The sequence below is a fragment of the Muntiacus reevesi genome, chromosome X, assembly GCF_963930625.1.
Source record: "Muntiacus reevesi chromosome X, mMunRee1.1, whole genome shotgun sequence".
Taxonomy (NCBI): domain Eukaryota; kingdom Metazoa; phylum Chordata; class Mammalia; order Artiodactyla; family Cervidae; genus Muntiacus; species Muntiacus reevesi.
Window position 1 is genome coordinate 148,569,291 of NC_089271.1, and position 21,797 is coordinate 148,591,087.

At 45.7% G+C, this 21,797-nt stretch overlaps 1 protein-coding gene across 2 annotated transcripts in view; it reads right to left on the reverse strand.

The window, feature by feature from the left end:
- The window catches only part of MPP1 (MAGUK p55 scaffold protein 1), a 28,693-nt gene that overhangs the window by 6,179 nt on the left and 717 nt on the right, over window positions 1-21,797 (reverse strand). For both annotated transcript variants that reach the window (XM_065915147.1, XM_065915146.1), the window contains exons 2-6: window positions 10,875-11,018; window positions 10,419-10,497; window positions 9,433-9,518; window positions 3,743-3,811; window positions 1,969-2,165 (exon numbers count right to left, since the gene is read on the reverse strand). In XM_065915147.1, the coding sequence (XP_065771219.1) occupies window positions 1,969-2,165; window positions 3,743-3,811; window positions 9,433-9,518; window positions 10,419-10,497; window positions 10,875-11,018 (575 nt within the window). The remainder of the gene's footprint in view (window positions 1-1,968; window positions 2,166-3,742; window positions 3,812-9,432; window positions 9,519-10,418; window positions 10,498-10,874; window positions 11,019-21,797) is intronic.

A 21,797-nucleotide genomic window follows, 5' to 3' on the forward strand; every position in this document is an offset into this window, starting at 1 on the left:
CAAAAGCCCTGGGTCATTTGCCTGTGCAGTCCCTCTACACGAAACCCCTAGAACCATCTGCCTCCGGCCCTTTCTCTCAAGGCATTATTTACAATAGTCAAGACATGGAAACAACCTACATGTCCGCCAACAGATGAACGGATAAAGAAGATGTAACATGCACATATGCGCATGTGCACACACACACAGAGGAATATTACTCAGCCATTATTTAAAAAGAATGAAACTCTGCCAATTACAATAACATGGATGGACCTAGAGAGTCCATGTTAGAGGCTTAGTGAAAACTCAGAGAAAAACAAAACTCTAAGTTATCACTTGTATGTGAAATCTAAAATATAAAACGAATGAATGAATGAGACAAAACGAACACACTCACAGATATGGAGGACAAACTCGTGGTTACCACTGAGGAAAAGGAAGAGGGAGGGGCAATATAGGCATAGAGGATTAAGAGGTATCAATACAAAAACTGCTATGCATAAAATAAATAAGCTACAAGGATGTATTATATAGTATAGGGACATAAGGCCATTATTTTATAACTTTAAATGGAATATAACGACTCCCCTGGCAATGCAGTGCTTAGAGCTCTGCACTTTCACTGTCAAGGGTGTGGGTTCAACACATGGTTGAGAAACTAAGATCCTGCAAGCTACATGGCACAGCCAGAAAAAACAAAGAGTATAACATATAAAATAAATACTGTTTTCTATGTTTCTCTAGTGTTCTCTATGTTTTCTTGGGGTTTTATACTTTCTAGTCTAACACTCAGTCTTTAATCCCTTTTATTTTTGTAAATGGTGTCAAAAATATTCTAATTTTATTTTGTAAAATAAATGTAGTTGTTCAGTTTTCCTAGCACCACTTATTGAAGACACTGTCTTTTCTCCTTTGCATGTTCTTACCTTCTCTGTCATAGGTTAATTGATGTTAAGTACATGTGTTTATTTCTGGGCTCTCTGTTCCATTCCATTGATCTGTGTGTCTGTTTTTGTGCCAGTACTATGCTATTTTTTTAACTTTTTATTTTGTATTGGGGTATAGCCAATTAACAATATTGTGACAGTTTCAGGTGGACAGCAAAAGGATTCAGCCATCCGTATACGTGTATCCATTCTCCCCCAAACTCCCCTCCCATCCAGGCTGCCACATAGCAGTGGAGGACTATGCTATTTTGATGACTGTAGGTTTGTAGTATACTCTGAAGTCAGGAACTGTCCTAACTCCAGCTTTGTTCTTTTTTCTTAAGACTGCATTGGCAACTCAGGGCTGTTTTTTCTGTGTGTGTGTGGTTCCAAATAAGCTTCACGACTGTTCTACATTGGTGAAAAATGTTACGGGTGTTTTGCTAGCGATGGCAATCCAACTTGGGGACAGGGATAACCTTTTCTATGTACCACAAATATGCATAAAGGACACATCCTTAAAATCTGACTGTTCTCAGCAGGACTCAGAGTCTGCCTACAATGCAGGAGACCTGGGTTCGATCCCTGGGTCGGGAAGATCCTCTGGAGAAGACAATGGCCACCCACTCTAGTCCTCTTGCCTAGAAAATTCCATGGATGGAGGAGCCTGGTGGGCTACAGTTCATGGGGTCGCAAAGAGTCAGACGTGACTGAACGACTTCACTTTCACTTCTTCTGCAGAACTCAGAAGATCATGGTTCAGAAGGGCACTGGGGGAGGGGGGATTGAGTCCCAGTGCCACAGCCTGCTTTGTAAACTTAGGGAAAGCACTTGTGGCCACAGAGATCCGTGGATGCAGGGAGAACTCGTCAGGTTCCTTTAGCCATAAAACAGCCAGTCAAGCTCATAAGGGCATCATTGCCCCTGACCCCGTCCATTCTGCTAGGAAAACTGGGAAGTTGGTCTCATTGAGCAACAGAAAGGATACACAGCATGACAGATTGCAGAAGTTGGGCAGTTCTCTGTGGCAGGCGTGGGCCCTTGTCCATTAGTGGCTCACCATTCCTGCAGCTCAGGGGAGGGGATCAGGCCCGCTGACTCCTGGGACGAGCCTTCCACTCGCCCCTGCCACCAGTTGCTGTCATCCTTGTTGATGATCTGTATGACGTCCCCTGTGACGAACTTCAGTCCCGCCTCCTTGCAAGGGATCAGGTTGTCCTTTCTGGGATCATAGTCGAACTGCGCACGCATGAACATCTGAAAAAGCAGGCGAGGGGCGCTGCATTAGTGGAAAGTTTGGCTGTAAATAAGCACGGTCTGCACTGTCTAGACAGCAGGGAGGCAAAGATGCTGTGTGGTTACTGGGACTCAGCTGTCCACTCTGGAGTACAAAACAGCTACTTTTATAAATATGCCCCAAGTCTTGCTGCTGATATCACATAAAATAAGAAGATCATTTCCAATCAAAGCAAATCAAAACAAATCAAGCAAATAAAATGTGTTTGATTATCAAATTATCAAATAAAAACAACACCTACTATGCTTGAAATTTAGTATTTTTTCATACACGGAAGCCAAAAAGACTGGAAGAAGCTATTAAGTTAGAAATTAATACCAGCTATCTTGGATAGGAAGATCAGGGGTGTAAATCCAGCCCAGAGAAAGAAAGAAGGCAGGAAGGAGCAGAAAGCAGTGAAACAGAAAAAATAGGATTGAAAGGATCAAGAGAGGCGACACTGGTTCTCTGAAGATTCATGAAATTCAGGCCGACTAAAAAATGAGAGAAGACTCCACTTCCCAGCAGACAGCAAAGTGTAACACCACCAACACAATGGCCAAAAGGAAGGGGGAAAATGCCAGAGAATTCTCAGCAAGGATGTGGTGGAGCTGGAACTGGAAAATGGTACAGCTACCTTGGAAAACAGTTGCACAATATCACCAGTTGAACATGCTCCACAACTCATCAGAAATGCACTGAAACTCAGATACACTGAGGTTCATGGCAGCACTGTTTTTGTTTTTTTGTAAGAACCAAAAAGCTGGAATTGCTGAAGGCCCTCAAGAGCATGTTCATATGAGAAATAAGAAGGAATCACATGTACACCCACGGCTGATTCATGTGAATGTATGGCAAAAATCACCACAATATTGTAAAGTGATTAGCCTCTGATTAAAATTTTTAAAAAAACAATTAAAAATTCAAACAAACAAAAAAAGAAGGAATCATCAGTTGCTACAGCAGAGACTTCATACCCAGTGAACAAAACGAGACGCTAAAGGATTCATACTGTGTGAGTCAATTTACACAAATTCCCAAAAGGGGCAAAACTCATCTCTGGAGTCAGAAGTCAGGGTTGGCGGACTCTAAATGGGGGTGGGGACTCTCAGGGTGCTGGTCACATAGGTGTGTTAAGTTTGTGAAAATTCATCTAGTTTTATAGTTACGATTTGTGTACTTTGTTGTCTATGTGCCCATATATACCAAAACTTCAATCTTAAAAAGTTTACTTGACAAGAAAATTATACCATTACACGTTAAGTAACCTGGGACAGAAACTTCAGATTGATTTTTGTCAAAGTTCATCTGCCCAAGCGATTTCCCTCCTAAGCCACGATGCGCTGTGTGTGACGGGGGGTCACAGAATCAGGAGATGGGCCTTTGGTCTCACGTGCAGGACATGCAGCAAAGGCCTGCCAGTCTGCAACATGTGTCAATTTGGCTCAGAGAGTACTAGGCAGCTCCACTGATTAGAATCACACATTCAATCAAATTCTGAGAACATCCTGGGTCTGAATCCTGCTGTCACCACAACAGAGAAAATGCTGCCACCTACTTGCAGTGCTGGAAGTCGATTTTGCTGGTTGGGAATTACTTTCAATGAGATCATTCCTTTGGTTTCTTTCTATTACAAAAAGAAACAAGAAATAACTGTTAAGTAAAATGAACTTGGCTGACTGGAGGTATCATGAAGTCATTTTTCCCCTCCTAAATGCCCATGAGGTTTTATTTTTTTCCCCAATAGCCACCATTGCACTTTGAAATGTTGTAGCACAACAGTTTCTTCGAGACAGAAATGTCATGTGCCCCGTAAACCAGCATAACAACAGGAACCAAAGGCTAATGATTGTCCCTCCTCTTCACCAGTGACACAAAAGATCCCCAGAAGTACTTAAAATGAACCCCTAAAATGAACACATATGTCCACACTTTTCTATACAATACAAACATGTACAGATATTCATACACATATTCATATTTATGCATTTTTGTTGTTTTTAACAAAATGGGATTATACTATAAGCATGACTCAACGACTTGTTTCCAGGTCGATATATGAAGGTCTCACTCACTCTCTCCGATGGCTCAGCTACATTCCTTGTGTGCCGGCGACCTCAGCCACCATCCCCATTAGTGGGCATGTCCACTGTCGCCAGTCTTTGTTTTTTCTTCTACAACCTGCGCTTCCCTGGTGGCTCAGACAGTAAAGTGCCTGCCCACAATGCGGGAGACCCGGGTTTGATCCCTGGGTCGGGAAGATCCCCTGGAGAAGGAAATGGCCACCCACTCTAGTACTCTTGCTTAGAAAATTCCACGGATGGAGGAGCCGGGTGGGCTACAGCCCAGGGGGTTGCAAAGAGTCAGACATGACTGAGTGACTTCACTTTCTTTCTTTCTTACAACCTGCTGGCAGAGACCCCCTTCAACATATGTCCTTATATATTTGCATTTGATTTGTACAGACTAGAACCCCATGAGAGAAATGTGGAATCAAATGGTAAAAACACTTTTAGAGCTATCCTCAACTTATGTTTCCATAGACATTCCACTCTCACCAGGAGAAACTCTATAGGACCAACAACCGAGTTTCTTCCACAAAGATCAGATCAGAAAACAGAAGGATTCAGAGTCTTAAAAGATGTATCCATCAACCGCAGTGTGTGGATATGACCTGGATCCTGATGCAAATGCCCAAAGCACGTGCCCCAGACTCAGGTGGTAGTAATTATTGTTGTTGTTGGGTTGCCCAGTCATGTCTGATTCTTTGTGACCCCATGGACCACAGCACGCCAGGCCTTCCTGTCCATCACCAACTCACGGAGTTTACTCAAACTCGGGTCCATCTAGTTGGGGATGCCATCCAACCATCTCATCCTCTGTCGTCCCCTTTTCCCCCTGCCTTCAATCTTTCCCAGCATCAGGGGCTTTTGTTCCACTCTATCTTTAGGCCTTCCCCTCTGTGAACAGCCCCTTCATTTAGCACTTTATCCACCTTCTGGAGTGGGTCACCTGTCTCCTGCCGGGACCCTGGCTGGAGTGTTTCACACTTACCAGCCTGAGGAGCTGACCTGTATCCTCACAGTGTACCCTGCACAGAACACATTCCTCTGCACTTGGCCTTCATCATTTCCTCTCAATAGAATGTGATGCACAGGTTTTTTTCTGAGCCCACGGCAAGGCTGTATCCCTTAGTCTTGAAACAACGTTTTCAAATATATGAACATTCAAAATTTACACTTCTTTTTGATTTGTGTAAATATAATCAACTATGTAAAAGTTTATTTGTGTCATGTGGCAAAATATACCATATACAATAAACTTGGAAACATAATGGGCTTCCCTTGTAGCTCAGTCGATAAAGAATCTGCCTGCAGTGCAGCAGACCCAGGTTCAATCCCTGTGTTGGGATGATCCCCTGGAGAAGAACATGGCAACCCACTCCAGTACCCTTGCCTGGAAAATCTCATGGACAGAGGAGCCTGGTGGGCTGAAGACCACAGGGTTGCAAACAATCAGGCATGACTGAGCAACTAACACTGACTTACTTACTGGAAACATATTATTGTGCATATAATAAGCAGACAGCTAATAACCAATTTTCAAGTGCTTCTAAACTTTGTTATATGGGCTTTCCTGGTGGCTCAGATGGTAAAGAGTCTGCCTGCAATGCTGGAGACCCGGGTTCGATCCTTGGGTTAGGAAGATCCCCTGGAGAAGGAAATGGCAACCCACTCCAGTATTCTTGCCTGGAGAATTCCATGGACGGAGGAGCCTGGTGGGTTACATTCCATGGGATCACAAAGAGTTGGACACGACTGAGCAACTAACAATCAGGCTCACTCAAACTCTGTTATAAAAAGATAACCAACCTAATAGACAACAGGGCAAAAAGATACAAGAACGAAAAGCATATGGCCAATGAGCTCTTGAAAAGTGCTCAACTTTGGCTCTGGGAATAAAATTAGAAAAATAAAGCAACCATGAAGTACTTTGCACCCATCAGATTGGCAGAAATTTAAAAGGAATGTTAACATGTAATTCTGGCAATGTTCAGTTTTCTCATCTCTGGTTCAAACCACACTTGTCTTCAAGTTTCTATTCTCTGCTTTATTCCCATGCTAAGTGCCTGAGGGGTGCTTCCTAACAGCAGTGGTCAATGACACCCAAATACTCCATGTGATTTTTCCTGCTTTCCTTACAGGAATGGTCTCCACTGTGTGGGCTAAAGAACCACGGTGAAGAATCTGGAGGGGCAAACACCCAGCACAACTGAATCTAGAGGACACGTTCAATGTTTCATCTCAGTTCAGTTCAGTCGCTCAGTCATGTCCGAATCTTTGGAATCCCATGGAGTTCAGCAGGACAGGCTTCTCTGTCCATCACCAACACCCAGAGCATGCTCAAACTCATGCCCATCAAGTTGGTGATGCCATCCAACCATCTCATCCTTTTCTGTCCCCTTCTCCTCCTGCCCTCAATCTTTCCCAGCATCAGGGTCTTTTCAAATGAGTCAGTTATTCGCACCAGGTGGCCCAAGTATTGGAGTTTCAGCATCAGTCCCTTTAATGAATACTCAGAACTGATTTCCTTTAGGATGGACTGGTTGGATCTCCTTGCAGTCCAAGGGACTCTCAAGAGTCTTCTCCAACACCACAGTTCAAAAGCATCAATTCTCTAGTGCTCCACTTTCTTTATGGTCCAACTCTCACATCTATGCATGACTCCTGGAAAAACCATAGCCTTGACTAGATGGACCTTTGTCAGCAAAGTGATGTCTCTGCCTTTTTTTTTTTCCTGTTTTTTAATTTGCTGTCTAGGTTGGGGATAGCTTTTCTTCCAAGGAGCAAACATCTTTTAATTTCATGGCTGTAGTCATCATCTGCAGTGATTTTGGAGCCCAAGAAATAAAGTCTGTCACTGTTTCCATTGTTTCCCCATGTATTTGGCATGAAGTTATGGGACTGGATGCCTTGATCTTAGTTTTTTTAAATGGTGAGTTTTAAGCCAGTTTTTTCACTCTCATGTTTCGCTTTCATCAAGAGGTTCTTTACTTCCTCTTCACTTTCTGCCATAAGGGTGGTGTCATCTGCATACCTGAGGTTATTGATATTTCTCCTGGCAATCTTGATTCCAGCTTGTGCTTATCCAGCCTGGCATTTCTCATGATGTACTCTACATGTAAACTAAATAAGCAGGGTGACAATATACAGCTTTGATGAACTCCTTTCCCAACTTGGAACCAGTCTGTTGTTCCATGTCCAGTTCTAACTGTTGCTTCTTGACCTGCATCCAGATTTCTGAGGAGGCAGGTGAGGTGGTCTGGTATTCCTATCTCTTGAAGAATTTTCCAGTTTGTTGTGATATACACAGTCAAAGGCTTTGACAGCAGTAGATGTTTTTCTGGAACTCTCTTGCTTTTTCTATGATCCAACAGATGTTAGCAATGTGATCTCTGGTTCCTCTGCCTTTTCTAAATCCAGCTTGAACATTTGGAAGTTCATGGTTCATGCATTGCTGAAGCCTGGCTTGGAGAATTTTGAGCATTACTTGCTAGTGTGTGAGATGAGTGCAATTGTGCAGTAGTTTCAACATTCTTTGGCATTGCCCTTCTTTGGGATTGCAATGAAAACTGACCTTTTCCAGTCCTGTGGCCACTGCTGAGTATGTCAAATTTGCTGGCATATTGGGTGCAGCACTTTCACAACATCTTTTAGGATTTGAAATAGCTCAGCTGGAATTCCATCACCTCCACCAGCTTTGTTCGTAGTGACACTTCCTAAGGCCTTCTTGGCTTTGCATTCCAGGATGTCTGGCTTTAGGTGAGTGATCACACCATTGTGGTTATCTGGGTCATGAAGATCTTTTTGGTATAGCTCTTCTGTGTATTCTTGTCACCTCTTAGTATCTTCTGCTTCTGTTAGGTCCATACCATTCCTGTCCTTTATTGTGCCCTTCTTTGCATGAAGTGTTCCCTTGGTATCTCTAAGTTTCTTGAATAGATCTCTAGTCTTTCCCATTCTATTATTTTCCTCTATCTCTTTGCATTGATCACTGAGGAAGGCTTTCTTATCTCTCCTTGCTATTCTTTGGAATTCTGCATTTAGATGGTATATCTTTCCTTTTCTCCTTTGCTTTTTGCCTCTCTTCTTTTCTCAGCTATTTGTAAGGCCTTCTCAGACAACACTTTGCTTTTTTGCATTTCTTTTTCTAGGGGATGGTCTTGATAACCTCCTCCTGTACAATCTCATGAACCTCCATCCATAGTTCTTCAGGCACCCTGTCTATAAGATCTAATCCCTTGAATTTTTTGTCACTTCCACTGTATAATTGTAAGGGATTTGATTTAGGTCATACCTGAATGGTCCAGTGGTTTTCCCTACTTTCTCCATTTTAAGTCTGAATTTGGCAATAAGTAGTTCATGATCTGAGACACAGTCAGCTCCCAGTCTTGTTTTTGCTGACTGTATAGAGCTTCTCCATCTCTGGCTGGAAAGAATCTGAGATTTGTATTGACCATCTGGTGATGTCCATGTGTAGAGTCTTCTCCTGTATTGTTGGAAGTGGGTGTTTGCTATGACCAGTGCTTTTTCTTGGCAAAGCTCTGTTTACCTTTGCCCTGCTTCATACTGTACTCCAAGGAGAAATTCGCCTGTTACTCCAGGTATCTCCTGACTTCCTACTTTTGCATTCCAGTCCCCTATAATGAAAAGGACATCTTTTTGGGTGTTAGGTCTAGAATGTCTTATAGGTCTTCATAGAACCATTCAACTTCAGCTTCATAAGCCTTAGTGGGGCATAGACTTGGATTACTGTGATATTGAATGGTTTGTCTTGGAAACAAACAAGAGATCATTCTGTCATTTTGATTTTTCATCTATTAGTCCAATTGCTCTCTGTAAGAAATCTATAACAGAAGAAGAGTGATTACTAGCATCTTTGTGTTATAGATGACTTAGAGAAGTGAATTCTGCTCCAAATCACGGGGCTGGAGTAAAGTAGAGTGGGATTCAGGGCTGCCGTTAAAGACTGAGGACTTCTGGCCCTCAGTACAGAGCTCTTTCTAGACAGACACTCTGGGTCATCTGCCTTGTTTTAGAAGTTTACTAAATGAAAACAGAGAGTTGTCATTTCTTGAGTGATAAGAGGCCCTTCCATGAGGTATAAACACTTTCACAGGAAAATGTGGTACGTGGACAGCAATCCCAATCCATGTTTCACCAAGACAAGGGAAGGGTCGATACCCACCATCGCCTTCTGCAGCTGATCTACCGAGTGATTAGTCACGTTTGTGCCGTTTATTTCTAGGATCTCGTCCCCAACGTGAAGCGAGCCTACCAACAAAAGAACACAGGTTCGGACAAGAGCTGTCAATAGGAGTCAAAACACTGCAGGAAAGAAATCGTGATTTGTAGCACGTGATACAATAGATTGTGTAAAAAAACACAGGGTTGGAAGTATTCAACAACAAGAGACCGGAATATTCTATTGATGGCCCTCTGGGTCCTATGAGGACCAGCAAGCACTGGGATGTTGACTATGTCATCTGCCTTGACGTCAGGACTCCAAGTGAAGAATAAAAGTACCTGATCCTCAAAATGTCCTAGAACTAGAGTGCCCCTGATCTCTGGGGCCTCTGATAACAGCTATACACACTCAAAAAAAAAACCAGAAAGTGAAGAACTTGGCACTCTGAAGTCACCAGCAAGCTTGATGATTTTTTGCTCTTAAGCTAAAACCTCCAAACACTACCAAGTGGTCACTTTAATCACTGTTTAGAATCTATGTGATTCTCTGTGAAGAGTGGTTATCTTACCTGCACTCCCCTAGATACAAAGAAAAGTGCTTTAACTAACGGATGCATCTGCAAATTGATGACTGCTTCCCATGAAGGAGATACAGCAGTTACTGAAATATGTGTTAATGTCTATTTGCTTAGTTGTTGTTTTTTTTTTTCTGGCTATGCTGTTCAGCTAATGGAACCTTCGTTCCCCGACCAGTGATTGAACCAGGGCCCACGGCCGTGAGAACACTGAGTCCTAAATACTGATGTGCCAGGGAATTCCCTATTTTCTCATTTTAACTGGTAGCCCCAGGAGGCAGAGATGGTCTCTTTGCTTCACTGCTATGTATTCAGAGGCAAATGAAAGGGGTTGCATATAGTAATTGCTCAAATGTTACCTAACGGGAAAAATAGTCATGTCACAAAGTATAAAAGAAGGCTGGACGTATACCTTGTCTGTGGACCATGCCCCCATGGAGAATTCTGGCCACCGTACACGACTGCTTCTCGTTCAGCTTCAGCGTGATTCCCTGGAAGACAGACAAGGCCGTAGCATGCTTAACTGTGAGCTATTTCTGAGCTGATCTTTTTCTGTTTGTTTGTTTTAGTTCTATCAGTTTATGGCGACCAACCCTCCACCCTCATGTGCACGTGCTCAGTCCTGTAACCCCATGGACTGCAGCCTGACAGGCTCCTCTTTGTCCATGGGCGTTTCCAGGCAGGAATACTGGAGTTAGTTGCTGTTTTCGTCTCCAGGCTGAGCTGATCTTTAAGACATCTGAAAGTGATTTCTTGGGAGAGTTTCTGTCTCCACCACCTGGGGTATCAACCACTGGAAGGAGGCAGGAAGTCCGCTCTGGAGGTGGGGGGGTGTTGGGGGGTGATGGTGGCAAAAAACAGGGGTTACCATGGGCTCCTCGGTGACCTTCTCAAACTGGATGAGCCGCACCTTCCGGGTCTCCTGGCCCTGAGTCTGGGCCGGACTCCCTGGGGCAGTAGGCCCGTTGGTGTACATGTCTTCCATCACAGCACTCAGCTGGGGTGACACAGGCTGGCGGGGCAAAAGAGCAGAGGATTGGATGAAGCAAGTGGCTGAGGTGACCCCCAGGATGTCACTGCAGGTCTACAACACCCAAAGCCACAGAAAGTGAAAGTGAAGTCACTCCGTCGTGTCCAACTCTTTGCAACTCCATAGACTGTAGCCCACCAGGTTCCTCCATCCAGGAAATTTTCTAAGCAAGAGTACTGGAGTGGGTGGCCATTCCCTTCTCCAGGGGAACTTCCCGACTCAGGGATCGAACCCGGGTCTCTCACATTGCAGGCAGGTGCTTTACCATCTGAGCGACCAGGGAAGCCCAAGCTACGTAAACCGATGCTTATCTCCTTAGGCTGGTAGCCGACTGCATTCGACTTGATGGGCCATGTTATTTATCCAATGGGCCACCCCTCTCATTGGCCTGAGATGCCACGTGAACTGTGATCCCTTGACCCCAACCATGCAGACAGCACAGCCAGATGAATTACACTCTGGAAAGACTCTGCATGATACATCTGAAGTTAATTTAAGGCCTCTTGCCTGGGCAGGACAGACAGAAGGCTGGTCTTGGTAATCCACGGTGCCAGGTCAACCCTGCATGGGCAGCAGGGATGTTCATCCCCACCTGACTTTCTAGACAAAACCAGACAGTTGGCAGTGCCAAAGAGAAAAGGTGAGACAGCCAAGCTTTGAGAAAAGCAGCACAGTGCATTGTCAAAACTGGGGAGGAAGCAGAGGTGCCTTCTATCTGACATGAAAGAGCCAAATGACAACATGACAACTAAAAAATATAAAGACCTTGAAGTAAAGAAACTCCCCTGAGACAGGCAAAGGTTTAGTAGGCAGAGAGAGCAATAATCATAGATGCGGACACCTGATCCCATCAAAACTAACACCTTCTCACCAAAAGACGATCAAGAGCTATGAAGGCATGGCACAGCCTGACTGTAAAAGCTGCAATACATACATCTGACAGAGACTTATTTATACCAGAACATGTGAAGAATTTTTATGACTCAATAACAGGATGACAAGCGAGGAAAAGACAGACAGAACATTTGAACAGATGCTTCATTTCAGAAGGTCACATGCACTACAAGAGCCTACAAGCACTGTAATCAGGGAAATATTGGGTGGGTCAAAAAATTCTTTTGGGCTTTTTCATAAGATGTACTAGGGAGCTGATGGCAAAAAAAACAAGTTTAGCACACACGGATCTTAGGCCCGTCAACCACACTTCGAAGTGTTCACCCAAAAGAAAAGACACAGGGTTGCACATGGATGTTCACAGGGCTTTATTCACCCACAGGAGGTGGCAGAAACAAGAAAAGGATCAAAATGTTGACACAGGGGTCAACATGCATCAGTCTGAAAAGTGTGATGTTGAGTGAAAGAAGCTTTAGGCAAAAGAGTACACATTAGATGAGCCCATTTGTGAGGTTTTTAGAACATGCCAAAATGACAGTAACAACGTTGAAGATGGTGGTTGCCTCTGATGGGATGGGAAGGGGTAAGCTGGGTAGAGTATGAGAGAAACTTCTGGAGTGTTGATGCTCCAAACTGTGATCAGGGTTGGGGTAGCACAGGTGTATGTATTTGTTCAAACTCATCCAGTACATTTCACCGGATGGGCCTTGGACCACAAAATTAAAAAAAAAAAATCACATAGAAATACTGAATACTAATCCATGATATGCACGCTGAAGCCTTTAGGGGTGAACTGCTCTGATGTTTGCAACTTTTTTTAAAAAAAACAAGATTCATTTATTTATTTTATGGCTGTGCTGGATCTTAGTTGCTGCTGCTGGGCTTTTCTCTAGATGTGGCAAGTGGCCTTCTCATCCCAGTGGTTTGTCCTGTTGCAAGGCACAGGCTGTAGGCACAGGGTTCAGTCACGGAATTTACTTTGAAGTGCAAGAAAAAAAAAAAGGTGAATAAATGGCTTGTGGATGGACACGTGACAAAACATCCATGGCCACGTGTTAATGGTAGAATCTAGGAGGTACGTCAAATGGAAGCTACTATCAAATTGTTTGTTCTTTGCAGTGGGTTTGAAAATGTGCAGATAAAACACTGGAAGGAATGGCATCAGGAGAGTGAGAAAAGGCCACAGAGCATGGAACTGGGACCCTCGGGTGCTGTCCTACTGTGAATTGACTTTGGAATTTTAAGAACAGTGTGACTCTGACATCACATGCCAATGAGAATAAATGGATGGATCTCCTTGAAACACTCCTCAGTCTCCTTTGCTGGTTCTTCCTCCTCTTTCTAACTTAACTGCTCTTGAAGTAGCCCAGGGCTTGGAGAAGGGCAAGGAGCACTCTGAAAATGCTCCCACCCACTCTGGGTCAAATATTCGATCAGGACGACAGGGAAGGATTCCGCTGCACATGGACGGTGGCTGCGATCCAGCCATAGTGGGGGTGGGGGTGCCCCTCAGAGACCATGGGGAGGGAAGATTTTCCCAATGGGTGGGACCGGGAGAAGGACACCTCATCAGCCAGCTGGTGGCAAAGGAGAAACAGGAAGATTCCCCAGGGAGGAACAGCTAGCCCCATCTATGTGTCTGTCTCTCAAGATCTATTGCAATCAGGGAAGTCCTAAGAAAGAGAAACTGCCTGGGCAGCAGCTAGCACTTCTTCAAACTCACGTGACACGGCCTTCCACAGCGCTATGAAAGCAGAAGCATCTAACAAAGGATTGTATTTAGCAAAGTAACTGATGAGACGTAACTGATGTAACTCATGTAACTGATGTAACTCAGGACACCAGAGCTACAGGGCGCTTCAAGGCCATCTACAGTAGATGAGTTACCTCTATGTCTGTGCAAGGTGTCCTAGCAGACACAGATACTGTAGAGCCACGAAAAGGAGGTTCAGGGGTTGATCTTGAAGAAATGTTGTTAAGTGAAATAAAAGGGGGAGGGGGAGGAAAGGTATGCTGTGAAACAGAAGAAAATCTTCATATCTGCTTGTAAACGTGCCATCTCTCTCTGCAAGGACAAGTGAAAAACACGGAGGAACTGGGAGACAAGAAAAGGGGCTCAGAAGAAAACTGGATTCATTTAAGATTAATCTCTAAACAGGTACATGAAAGCCTTCTCTTGTGGCAAGATAGAATTTTCCTAAGTGAGTGTCATTTAGGTTCAAGTTGGGAGCTTAAGGATTTGTGTGTAGTGTAGACCCTGTTTTTTTTTTGTTTATTTTTTAGATATTCATTTATTTGGCTGTGCTGGGTCTCAGTTGCAGCCTGCAGGATCTAGTTCCCAGAGGAGGGATTGAACCCACAGAAAAGTCTGAGCCTGGGAAAAGTCCCTGGGCCCTATTGAAAGGAGAGCCCAAGGTGGGAAGGTAAATAGAAACCCACACACACAAAAAAGGAAGTCATGAGGATGAGAGATTTCAAAAATGTTCCAGCAGACAGCAGAGCTGAGAATGTGCACCCAGAAGTAACAAGCTGGGGAGGATTGCAGGAAGGAGGAAGCTGGTGTCTCATCAACCAGAACTGGAGAACCGGCTGTCCCAGGATGCACAAGGGGCTGAGAAAAGAAGAACTGAGTTGGGCGTCTGGTCATCCTGAACAAGATCGGGGAGAAGCTGTATCAGTGAGAAACAGAATAAAGCTGTTGGGTTGGCCACCAGTCAGAATAATACAAAAGCCTCTACCGATGTTCCCTTTTTAGCATCGACCTACAGCAAGTTGCAAAACAACTGTAGGTAAAGAACAGACTGTCAGTGTTAGAACCTTGACAACATCAAGGTCCACACACATAGGACAGAAAAGAATGAAGGGAAGGATATTCCAATCTTGGGAGACCAGCGAGAAGGGAAGTCGCCAAAGGAATGAATGGAGAAATTTTAGTTCAGCTGGATTTTGGCCATATGCTTGGGTTGCATTTAGTGAGTCAGAAGGCTTGTCCTTGTGGAACCAAGGATTCACTGCTTGCCACAACTAGAGAAAACCTGTGCTCAGCCATGAAGACCCAGCAGAGACAAAAACAGAAAAACAAACCAGTGCTATTAAAAAAAAAAGAAAGAAAGAAAACCATAACGAAATATCACCACTTAGCCATCAGAGCAGCTATGATCAAAACCAGTGACAAAACTAAATAGTCGTAAGGATGGAAAGAAACTGAATCTCTCTTCCATGGCTGGTGCCAATGTAGAATGGGACAGCCATTCAGGAAGAGAATCAGGTGCTTTCTTAAAAAGCAAAATGAGTACTTTACAAGTCAACAATGCTGCTAAAGAATCATCTGCAATGCGGGATACCTGGGTTCGACCCCTGGGTTGGGAAGATTCCCTGGAGAAGGGAAAGGCTACCCATTCCAGTATTCTGGCCTGGGGAATTCCACAGACTATATAGTCCATGGGGTTGCCAAGAGTCAGACGTGACTGAGTGACTTTCACTGTATTCACTGTAGTGGAACAAGACAAATGTGAGTGCAAAACCTGCTACATTAAGGTTCGTACCTGGGCTGGATGAAGCATAAGCTGGAATCAAGATTGCCGGGAGAAATATCAATAACCTCAGATATGCAGATGACACCACCCTTATGGCAGAAAGTGAAGATGAAGTAAAGAGCCTCTTGATGAAAGTGAAAGAGGAGAGTGAAAAAGTTGACTTAAAGCTCAACATTCAGAAAACTAAGATGATGGCATCTGGTCCCATTACTTCATGGGAAATAGATGGGGAAACAGTGGAAACAGTGTCAGATTTTATTTTGGGGGGCTCCAAAATCACTGCAGATGGTGATTGCAGTCATGAAATTAAAAGACGCTTACTCCTTGGAAGGAAGGTTATGACCAACCTAGACAGCATATTAAAAAGCAGAGACATTACTTTGTCAACAAAGGTCTGTCAAGTCAAGGCTATAGTTTTTCCAGTGGTCATGCATGGATGTGAGAGTTGGACTATAAAGAAAGCTGAGCACCAAAGAATTGATGCTTTTGAACTGTGGTATTGGAGAAGACTCTTGAGAGTCCCTTGGACTGCAAGGAGACCCAAACAGTCCATCCTAAAGGAGATCAGTCCTGGGTGTTCATTGGAAGGTCTGATGTTGAAGCTGAAACTCTAATACTTTGGCCACCTGATACAAAGAGCTGACCAACTTGAAAAGACCCTGATGCTGGGAAAGATTGAAGGAAGGAGGAGAAGGGGACGACAGAGGATGAGATGGTTGGATGGCATCACCAACTCAATGGACATGAGTTTAGGTAGACTCCAGGAGTTGGTGTTGGACAGGGAGGCCTGGCATGCTGCAGCTCACAGTGTCGCAAAGAGTCGGACACGACTGAGTGACTGAACTGAACTGAACTGAAGGTTCATACAGATTTACTCATAGTAACTCAAACCTGGAAATAACCAGGAGTGTCTATCATAGGTGAGCAGCTCAACAGACTATGTTCCATCCAGACTTTGGGACGATTCCCAGCAATAAATATATTGCCAATGATTCGATTGCAGGTATATAACATTATTGAGATGACAAAATTATAGAGCTAGAAAACAGACTAGTGGTGGTGTATATGTATCTTCACACATGTGACAAAATGGCCCAGAGCTACACTCACATGTGATAGCAATGTCAAGTCCATGGTTTTAACAATGTACTATTTTTGATCTTGCAGGAGACAGAGTTGAAATTATTGCAGAAAAGTAGCAAAATAGCTGGCAGGTAGCACTTGTTTGCACCCAAAGAGCTGTAACTAAGAGAGCCCAGTAACCAATGGGGAGAGGCAACAACAAACCATGGAGAAAGTTGCAGGAATCTGGGGTTGGAAATTAACAGGCCACAGCACACAGTGACCTCAGAGCTTCTCAAAGCATTACCCACAGCGACCTGGAAGCATGTGGCATCAAGTTGGAAGAATTCTTTCTGTTAAATGAAGCACCTTATTCGTTTTTACCATGTTGCAGGTATTAAGAGATTTGAATGTATAGACTGAGGAGTCCAAGGATCACTGACTGCATGCCTGACTTGCCTTGATTCTGATTTACAAATCTTTGTTCAGTAGTAATTGTGGGGCTGAGAAAGCTCAAAATCAAAACCAAAGATTCATTCCATGGATATCCCAGCAACTACCACTTATGAGTCTTACAACCCAGCAATGCTGGTAAAGAATCTGCCTGCAATGCGGGACACCTGGGTTCGATCCATGTAACCAGGGATCCATCAATAACCATAGCAGGTAAAGGTGGTCATAAAGTCTGGAAACACAGATCAGATTCTCTTATCATGTGCTGTAAAGTACCATCAAGAAAGCATTTCTGATGATTCATCTGGGTTTGCAGACATGGCGGAGCCCTGCATAACGTTCTCAACAAGGACAGAGTCGAAAGTCAGTCCACGGAAGACAGAGTGAACTTGGCAAGGGGGTGGATGCCTGCGTGATTGGGGGCCTCATCTCTTCATTCAGCTCCAGGACATGTCAGCATTTAAATTAAGGACTCCGCAAAGCCTGCCAGAGGTAGAACACACCAAACCCAGAAAGTTCAACACTTGCTATGCCAAATGCTGGGCTTTTCAGTGTGCTTATCCATCAAGACGGCCCCCCTTCCTAATGACTCAGAGCTGCTATCACACTCCCTCAGAAGCTGCCAGTGATGAGCGAGATACCCGGAATGCTCTGACCTGGCACCCCAAGAACCAACTCGTACCCGTGGGGCGCCCCCCAAGCACCACCTGATGACCCTGCTCTGGCCACTCTTTGATGGCACCTGGCATGCCAGCCCTTGGCACCCCCAGCCCGCAGACAATCCACAGGGAAGGGTTAGACAGACAGACAGATGCGTGTGGAGCAGGGGCCACAGGCTGCAGTCAGCCCCACGTCTCCCCTGTCCTGCACCTCAACTGCTGGAACTTGGCATGTTTCCAGAGCTGGTAAGACATGCGCCTTCCAATGGGTGGCAGAGACTTTCCATGGTTTGTTCTGGGACTTACTGGCCCCATGCTGGACCACAATGTTGAGTCCTTCCCAGTGCCACAAGCACCCATGCTGGGTGATTACAAAGTGATACAAGCAATGCTGAGCAAACAATATCGGGCAAAGGTGCTCGATTGCTTTATGCAGGGTACACTTCGCAACTTGGACACCAGCACCCGCCTTGGCTGGGGGTGGGCCCCCAGCCACGCTTAGTCAGGATGGGGGACAGCCGGCCTGCGTGAGGAGGGTGCAGGGCTGCCCTTTGCTCCACAGCCTCTCAGGGGCCCATAATCACACAAACTGCTGGGGTGGCAAGGCCTGGCCTCTGAAACCCTCTTCAGAGGAAACATCTGTGGCGGGTTCAAAGGGCAGAGGCAGCAGTTCAGAGGAAGCTGGGATTAAAAAAAAAGAGAGAGATGAAAAAAGAAACTTGGCGGCGGGTGGCGGGGGTGGATGACTCGAGCAGGAGCCACCAAACCACATTAAGAGCCGGTGCCAGTGACCAGAGGGAAAAAACCAACATCTGTTGGGCCGACAGGTAAGCCCTCTGCCCACTGTTTCCAGGTACCGTGGGGCTTCCCTGACAGCTCAGTTGGGAAAGAAGCTACCTGCAATGCAGGAGACCCGGGTTCGATTCCTGGGCCGGGAAGTTTCCTTTGGAGAAGGGCTAAGCTACCCACTCCAGCATTCTTGGGCTTCCCTGGGGGCTCAACTGGGAAAGAATCTGCCTGCAGTGTGGGAGACCTAGGTTCAATCCCTGGGTTGGGAAGATCTCCTGGAGAAGGTAAAGGCTGCTACCCACTCCAGGATCCTGGCCTGGAGAATTCCATGGACTGTACAGTCAATGGGGTCGCCCAGAGTTGAACATGACTGAGCAACTTGCACAGACTCGGAAGAAGGCCCAGGCCAAGTAGGCAAGTGATGGCCCACACCAGACACCAGCTGATCAGTCCTCCTTGGCCAGCGCAGGCTCCGCTTTGGGAAAGAATACAAGAGAAAAAAAAAAAAACAAAAAAAACCCATGAGAAAACCCAAGAGGGCTCAAGGTACCAGAAGAAAGGGGGCACTGTTTCCCCACAAATACAAGAGCTGCACAAAAGGGCTGGGAGGAGAGGAGAGCCTCAGAGGCAGGATTTTCTGCAAGTCCTGGCTTCAGTCCTGATGAACTAGGTGCCTGGGATGCTGGCAAACAAAGCACCTGCAGCAGAACTGGCAGGCTGGTGACTTCAGAGCACAAATGTGTAAAATCGGCCCTTGGACACAATGGGCGTGAGCTGCCATGGGTCCGCAGGCTTGATTATTTCTTGCACAGTCAACCCCGCAGCACCACACAATTTAGTCCAGGGTCAGTGGCCTCTGCTGGTGGCTGGAGGCTTGTGGTCGTGGATGAACCACAGGGACAGAGGGACGGAGGAACGGATGCGTATGGATGTGGCTCAACTCTATGTCTCCACATGAAGGAAAAAGGCAAAGTGAAGCCTCAGAAAATTCTATGTTACACCAAGCTGTATTCTGGTTCCCTAATTCGGAGCGTGTCTTCCGGTTTCCCAGCCCTTGAGTCAGTTCTCCTCTTTTGAGCAACAGTGAAAAACTTGAGCAACTGGTGTTTAAGGGAAAAAAAAATCTCTGCCATCCATGAAATGTCACCTGATTTAATCTCCCCCATCTCAGACCTCTGTGAGCCCTGAATGTCCCCTGCCTGGAGCCCTGTTGGCCGATGGCACCCTGGATATCTCCAGCCCCAAACCTGTACAACAGCAGATGAGGTCGAATCTGCTGGCCAGGAGCTCTGCTGAGTGGATACTCAGCTGGAGCCAGACTTCATTCCTGGCCATTAGGCCCGAGTGAACTTTCAGGGACTTGCAACCTATTTCTTCAGGTCATGGGAAAGGGACAACTTCAAATAGGCCGGCAGAGACAAGTAGGAATTTTACAACCCATTTTATGTGTGCTAAGGGACTGCCATAAAGAACAAGGTCACAGTGAGCTCATAAGATGTTTCTCCGAGGAAGGACACCTATAGTTAAATAGGGGAGGGAGCCTCCACCTCAAACGTACTACAACAATATCAAATGCAGACTACGATCAGAAGGGAAACTTTGGGTTTTGAGTCTTTAGAACTTTTACCGAAAGCAATCCTCCTCAACGAAGTGTTTGGCAACAGGAATTTCTGAATTGCCTTAAAGCCAACAGCTTCCTCAGAGGGAAGGTGAACCTCAGGAAATAAGAAATCAGCCGACTCCTGGGGTCAGGCCACCCCTCACGGCATGGAGATTCTCCTTCCGGGGTTCACAGTTGAGCAGTTCTGGAAGCTTTTCATTCTGTGCTTTACCAGTTTTTCTTATCCCACCCTCAAGTCCTTTCATACAAACAAACAACATAGGCAGGAGACTGTATCTGGTATTGCAGGATAAACTCATGGCTCCACAAAAACTGCTGCTTACTCAGAGAGTAGTGACGGCTTCTGTTCAAAACTGCACACAGCGAACCTCCCCGGCCTTCCCACCAGGGGCAGAAAGATCTCCAAGGGGTTGGGACACTGAGTTACAGGTGATGCTCAGGTTGTGCAAAGTGAAAGCAGGTACACAGAAAGGCCTACGTAAGCTGGAGTCCATTTGTAGGACAGCCTCAAAATGACAAAGTGATAGTTTTCCAAATGTTGCGGGGGCGGGGGGGAGGGTTCCATACTTCCAGGGATGGCAGGTGGTGGGGGGCAACCCTCAAGGACTGTGAGGTCACACTTACAGGGTGGGATGTATGTGTCCAGTGTCACTGAACTGCACAAATCGGTGAATTCTATGTATGCCAAGTAAACCTCAATAAAGTTACCAAAAGAAAATTCAACAAAGAGACTTTGGCAGGGGGTGGGGACAGAGTTATGGCTCAGCCAAGTGAGTTGACTGTTGGGAAGCAAAGCAAAAAATCACATTTCCAAGCTTATGGGGAATCAAGGAGTTTCAGAGCCTGATCCCCTCCAATGCACTTGCTGCTGCCTAACTTGCAACTTTGTCTTCCCCACCTGATCATCCCAGCTGCTCCTGGAAGCCTAGAAAACAGCGATCCTGATTTGCAAAGACAGACAAGCATGAATACGGTGCCCTGAGGGAAGCAGCAAGCTCAAAGCAGATACAGAATGCAGCCTCCCTCTAATGCCTCCCAGTCCACAGTCCCCAGCCTGCTCGCCAGTCTGCTGGGACCTGGGGGATCTGCAGTTTCATCGTGTGCCCAAGCGGATGGGTGCGCTGCATAGCACGTCCACCTCTTCAGGCACTAAGTAATTTGGGAACCATTTCCGAGGCCCCTTGGATCAGGCATTTCACCTGGGAAAAGTGAGTGTACAAACAGCCCTGCCCTGGAAGATCTTGGCCGTCTAAGAAAGATTCACACTTGTGAGTCCCCAGGCCAGCAAGTGTCTGCTGAGCCCTCTATCTCTGGGTGTCTCTGTGGACATCCTCTCTTGGAACCTGGCCAGCAGGCTGTGAGGAGGCCGGGAAATGTTGAAGGGCCGCCGGTGGGTGCTGGCTGATGGCTGACTACTGAGACCCAGCTTCAGCCTTCAGGTGAGTGAGTGGGCCTGGTGTGCAGCCTTACCTTGAAGTCGCTCAGTCGTTATCAGACTCTTTGAGACCCCATGGACTGTAGCCCAGCAGGCTCCTCCTTCCAGGGCATTTTCCAGGCAAGGGTACTGGAGTGGGTGGCCATTTCCTTCTCCTGGGGATCTTACCGACCCAGGAATCGAACTCCAGTCTCCCGTATTGCGGGCAGACACTTTACCCTCTGAGCCACCAGGGAAGCCCCAAGATAACAAGAGAATCAACCATTCCTTATGGGCCATCTTTGAGGATAGAGGTGAGTCGCTATTTATGGG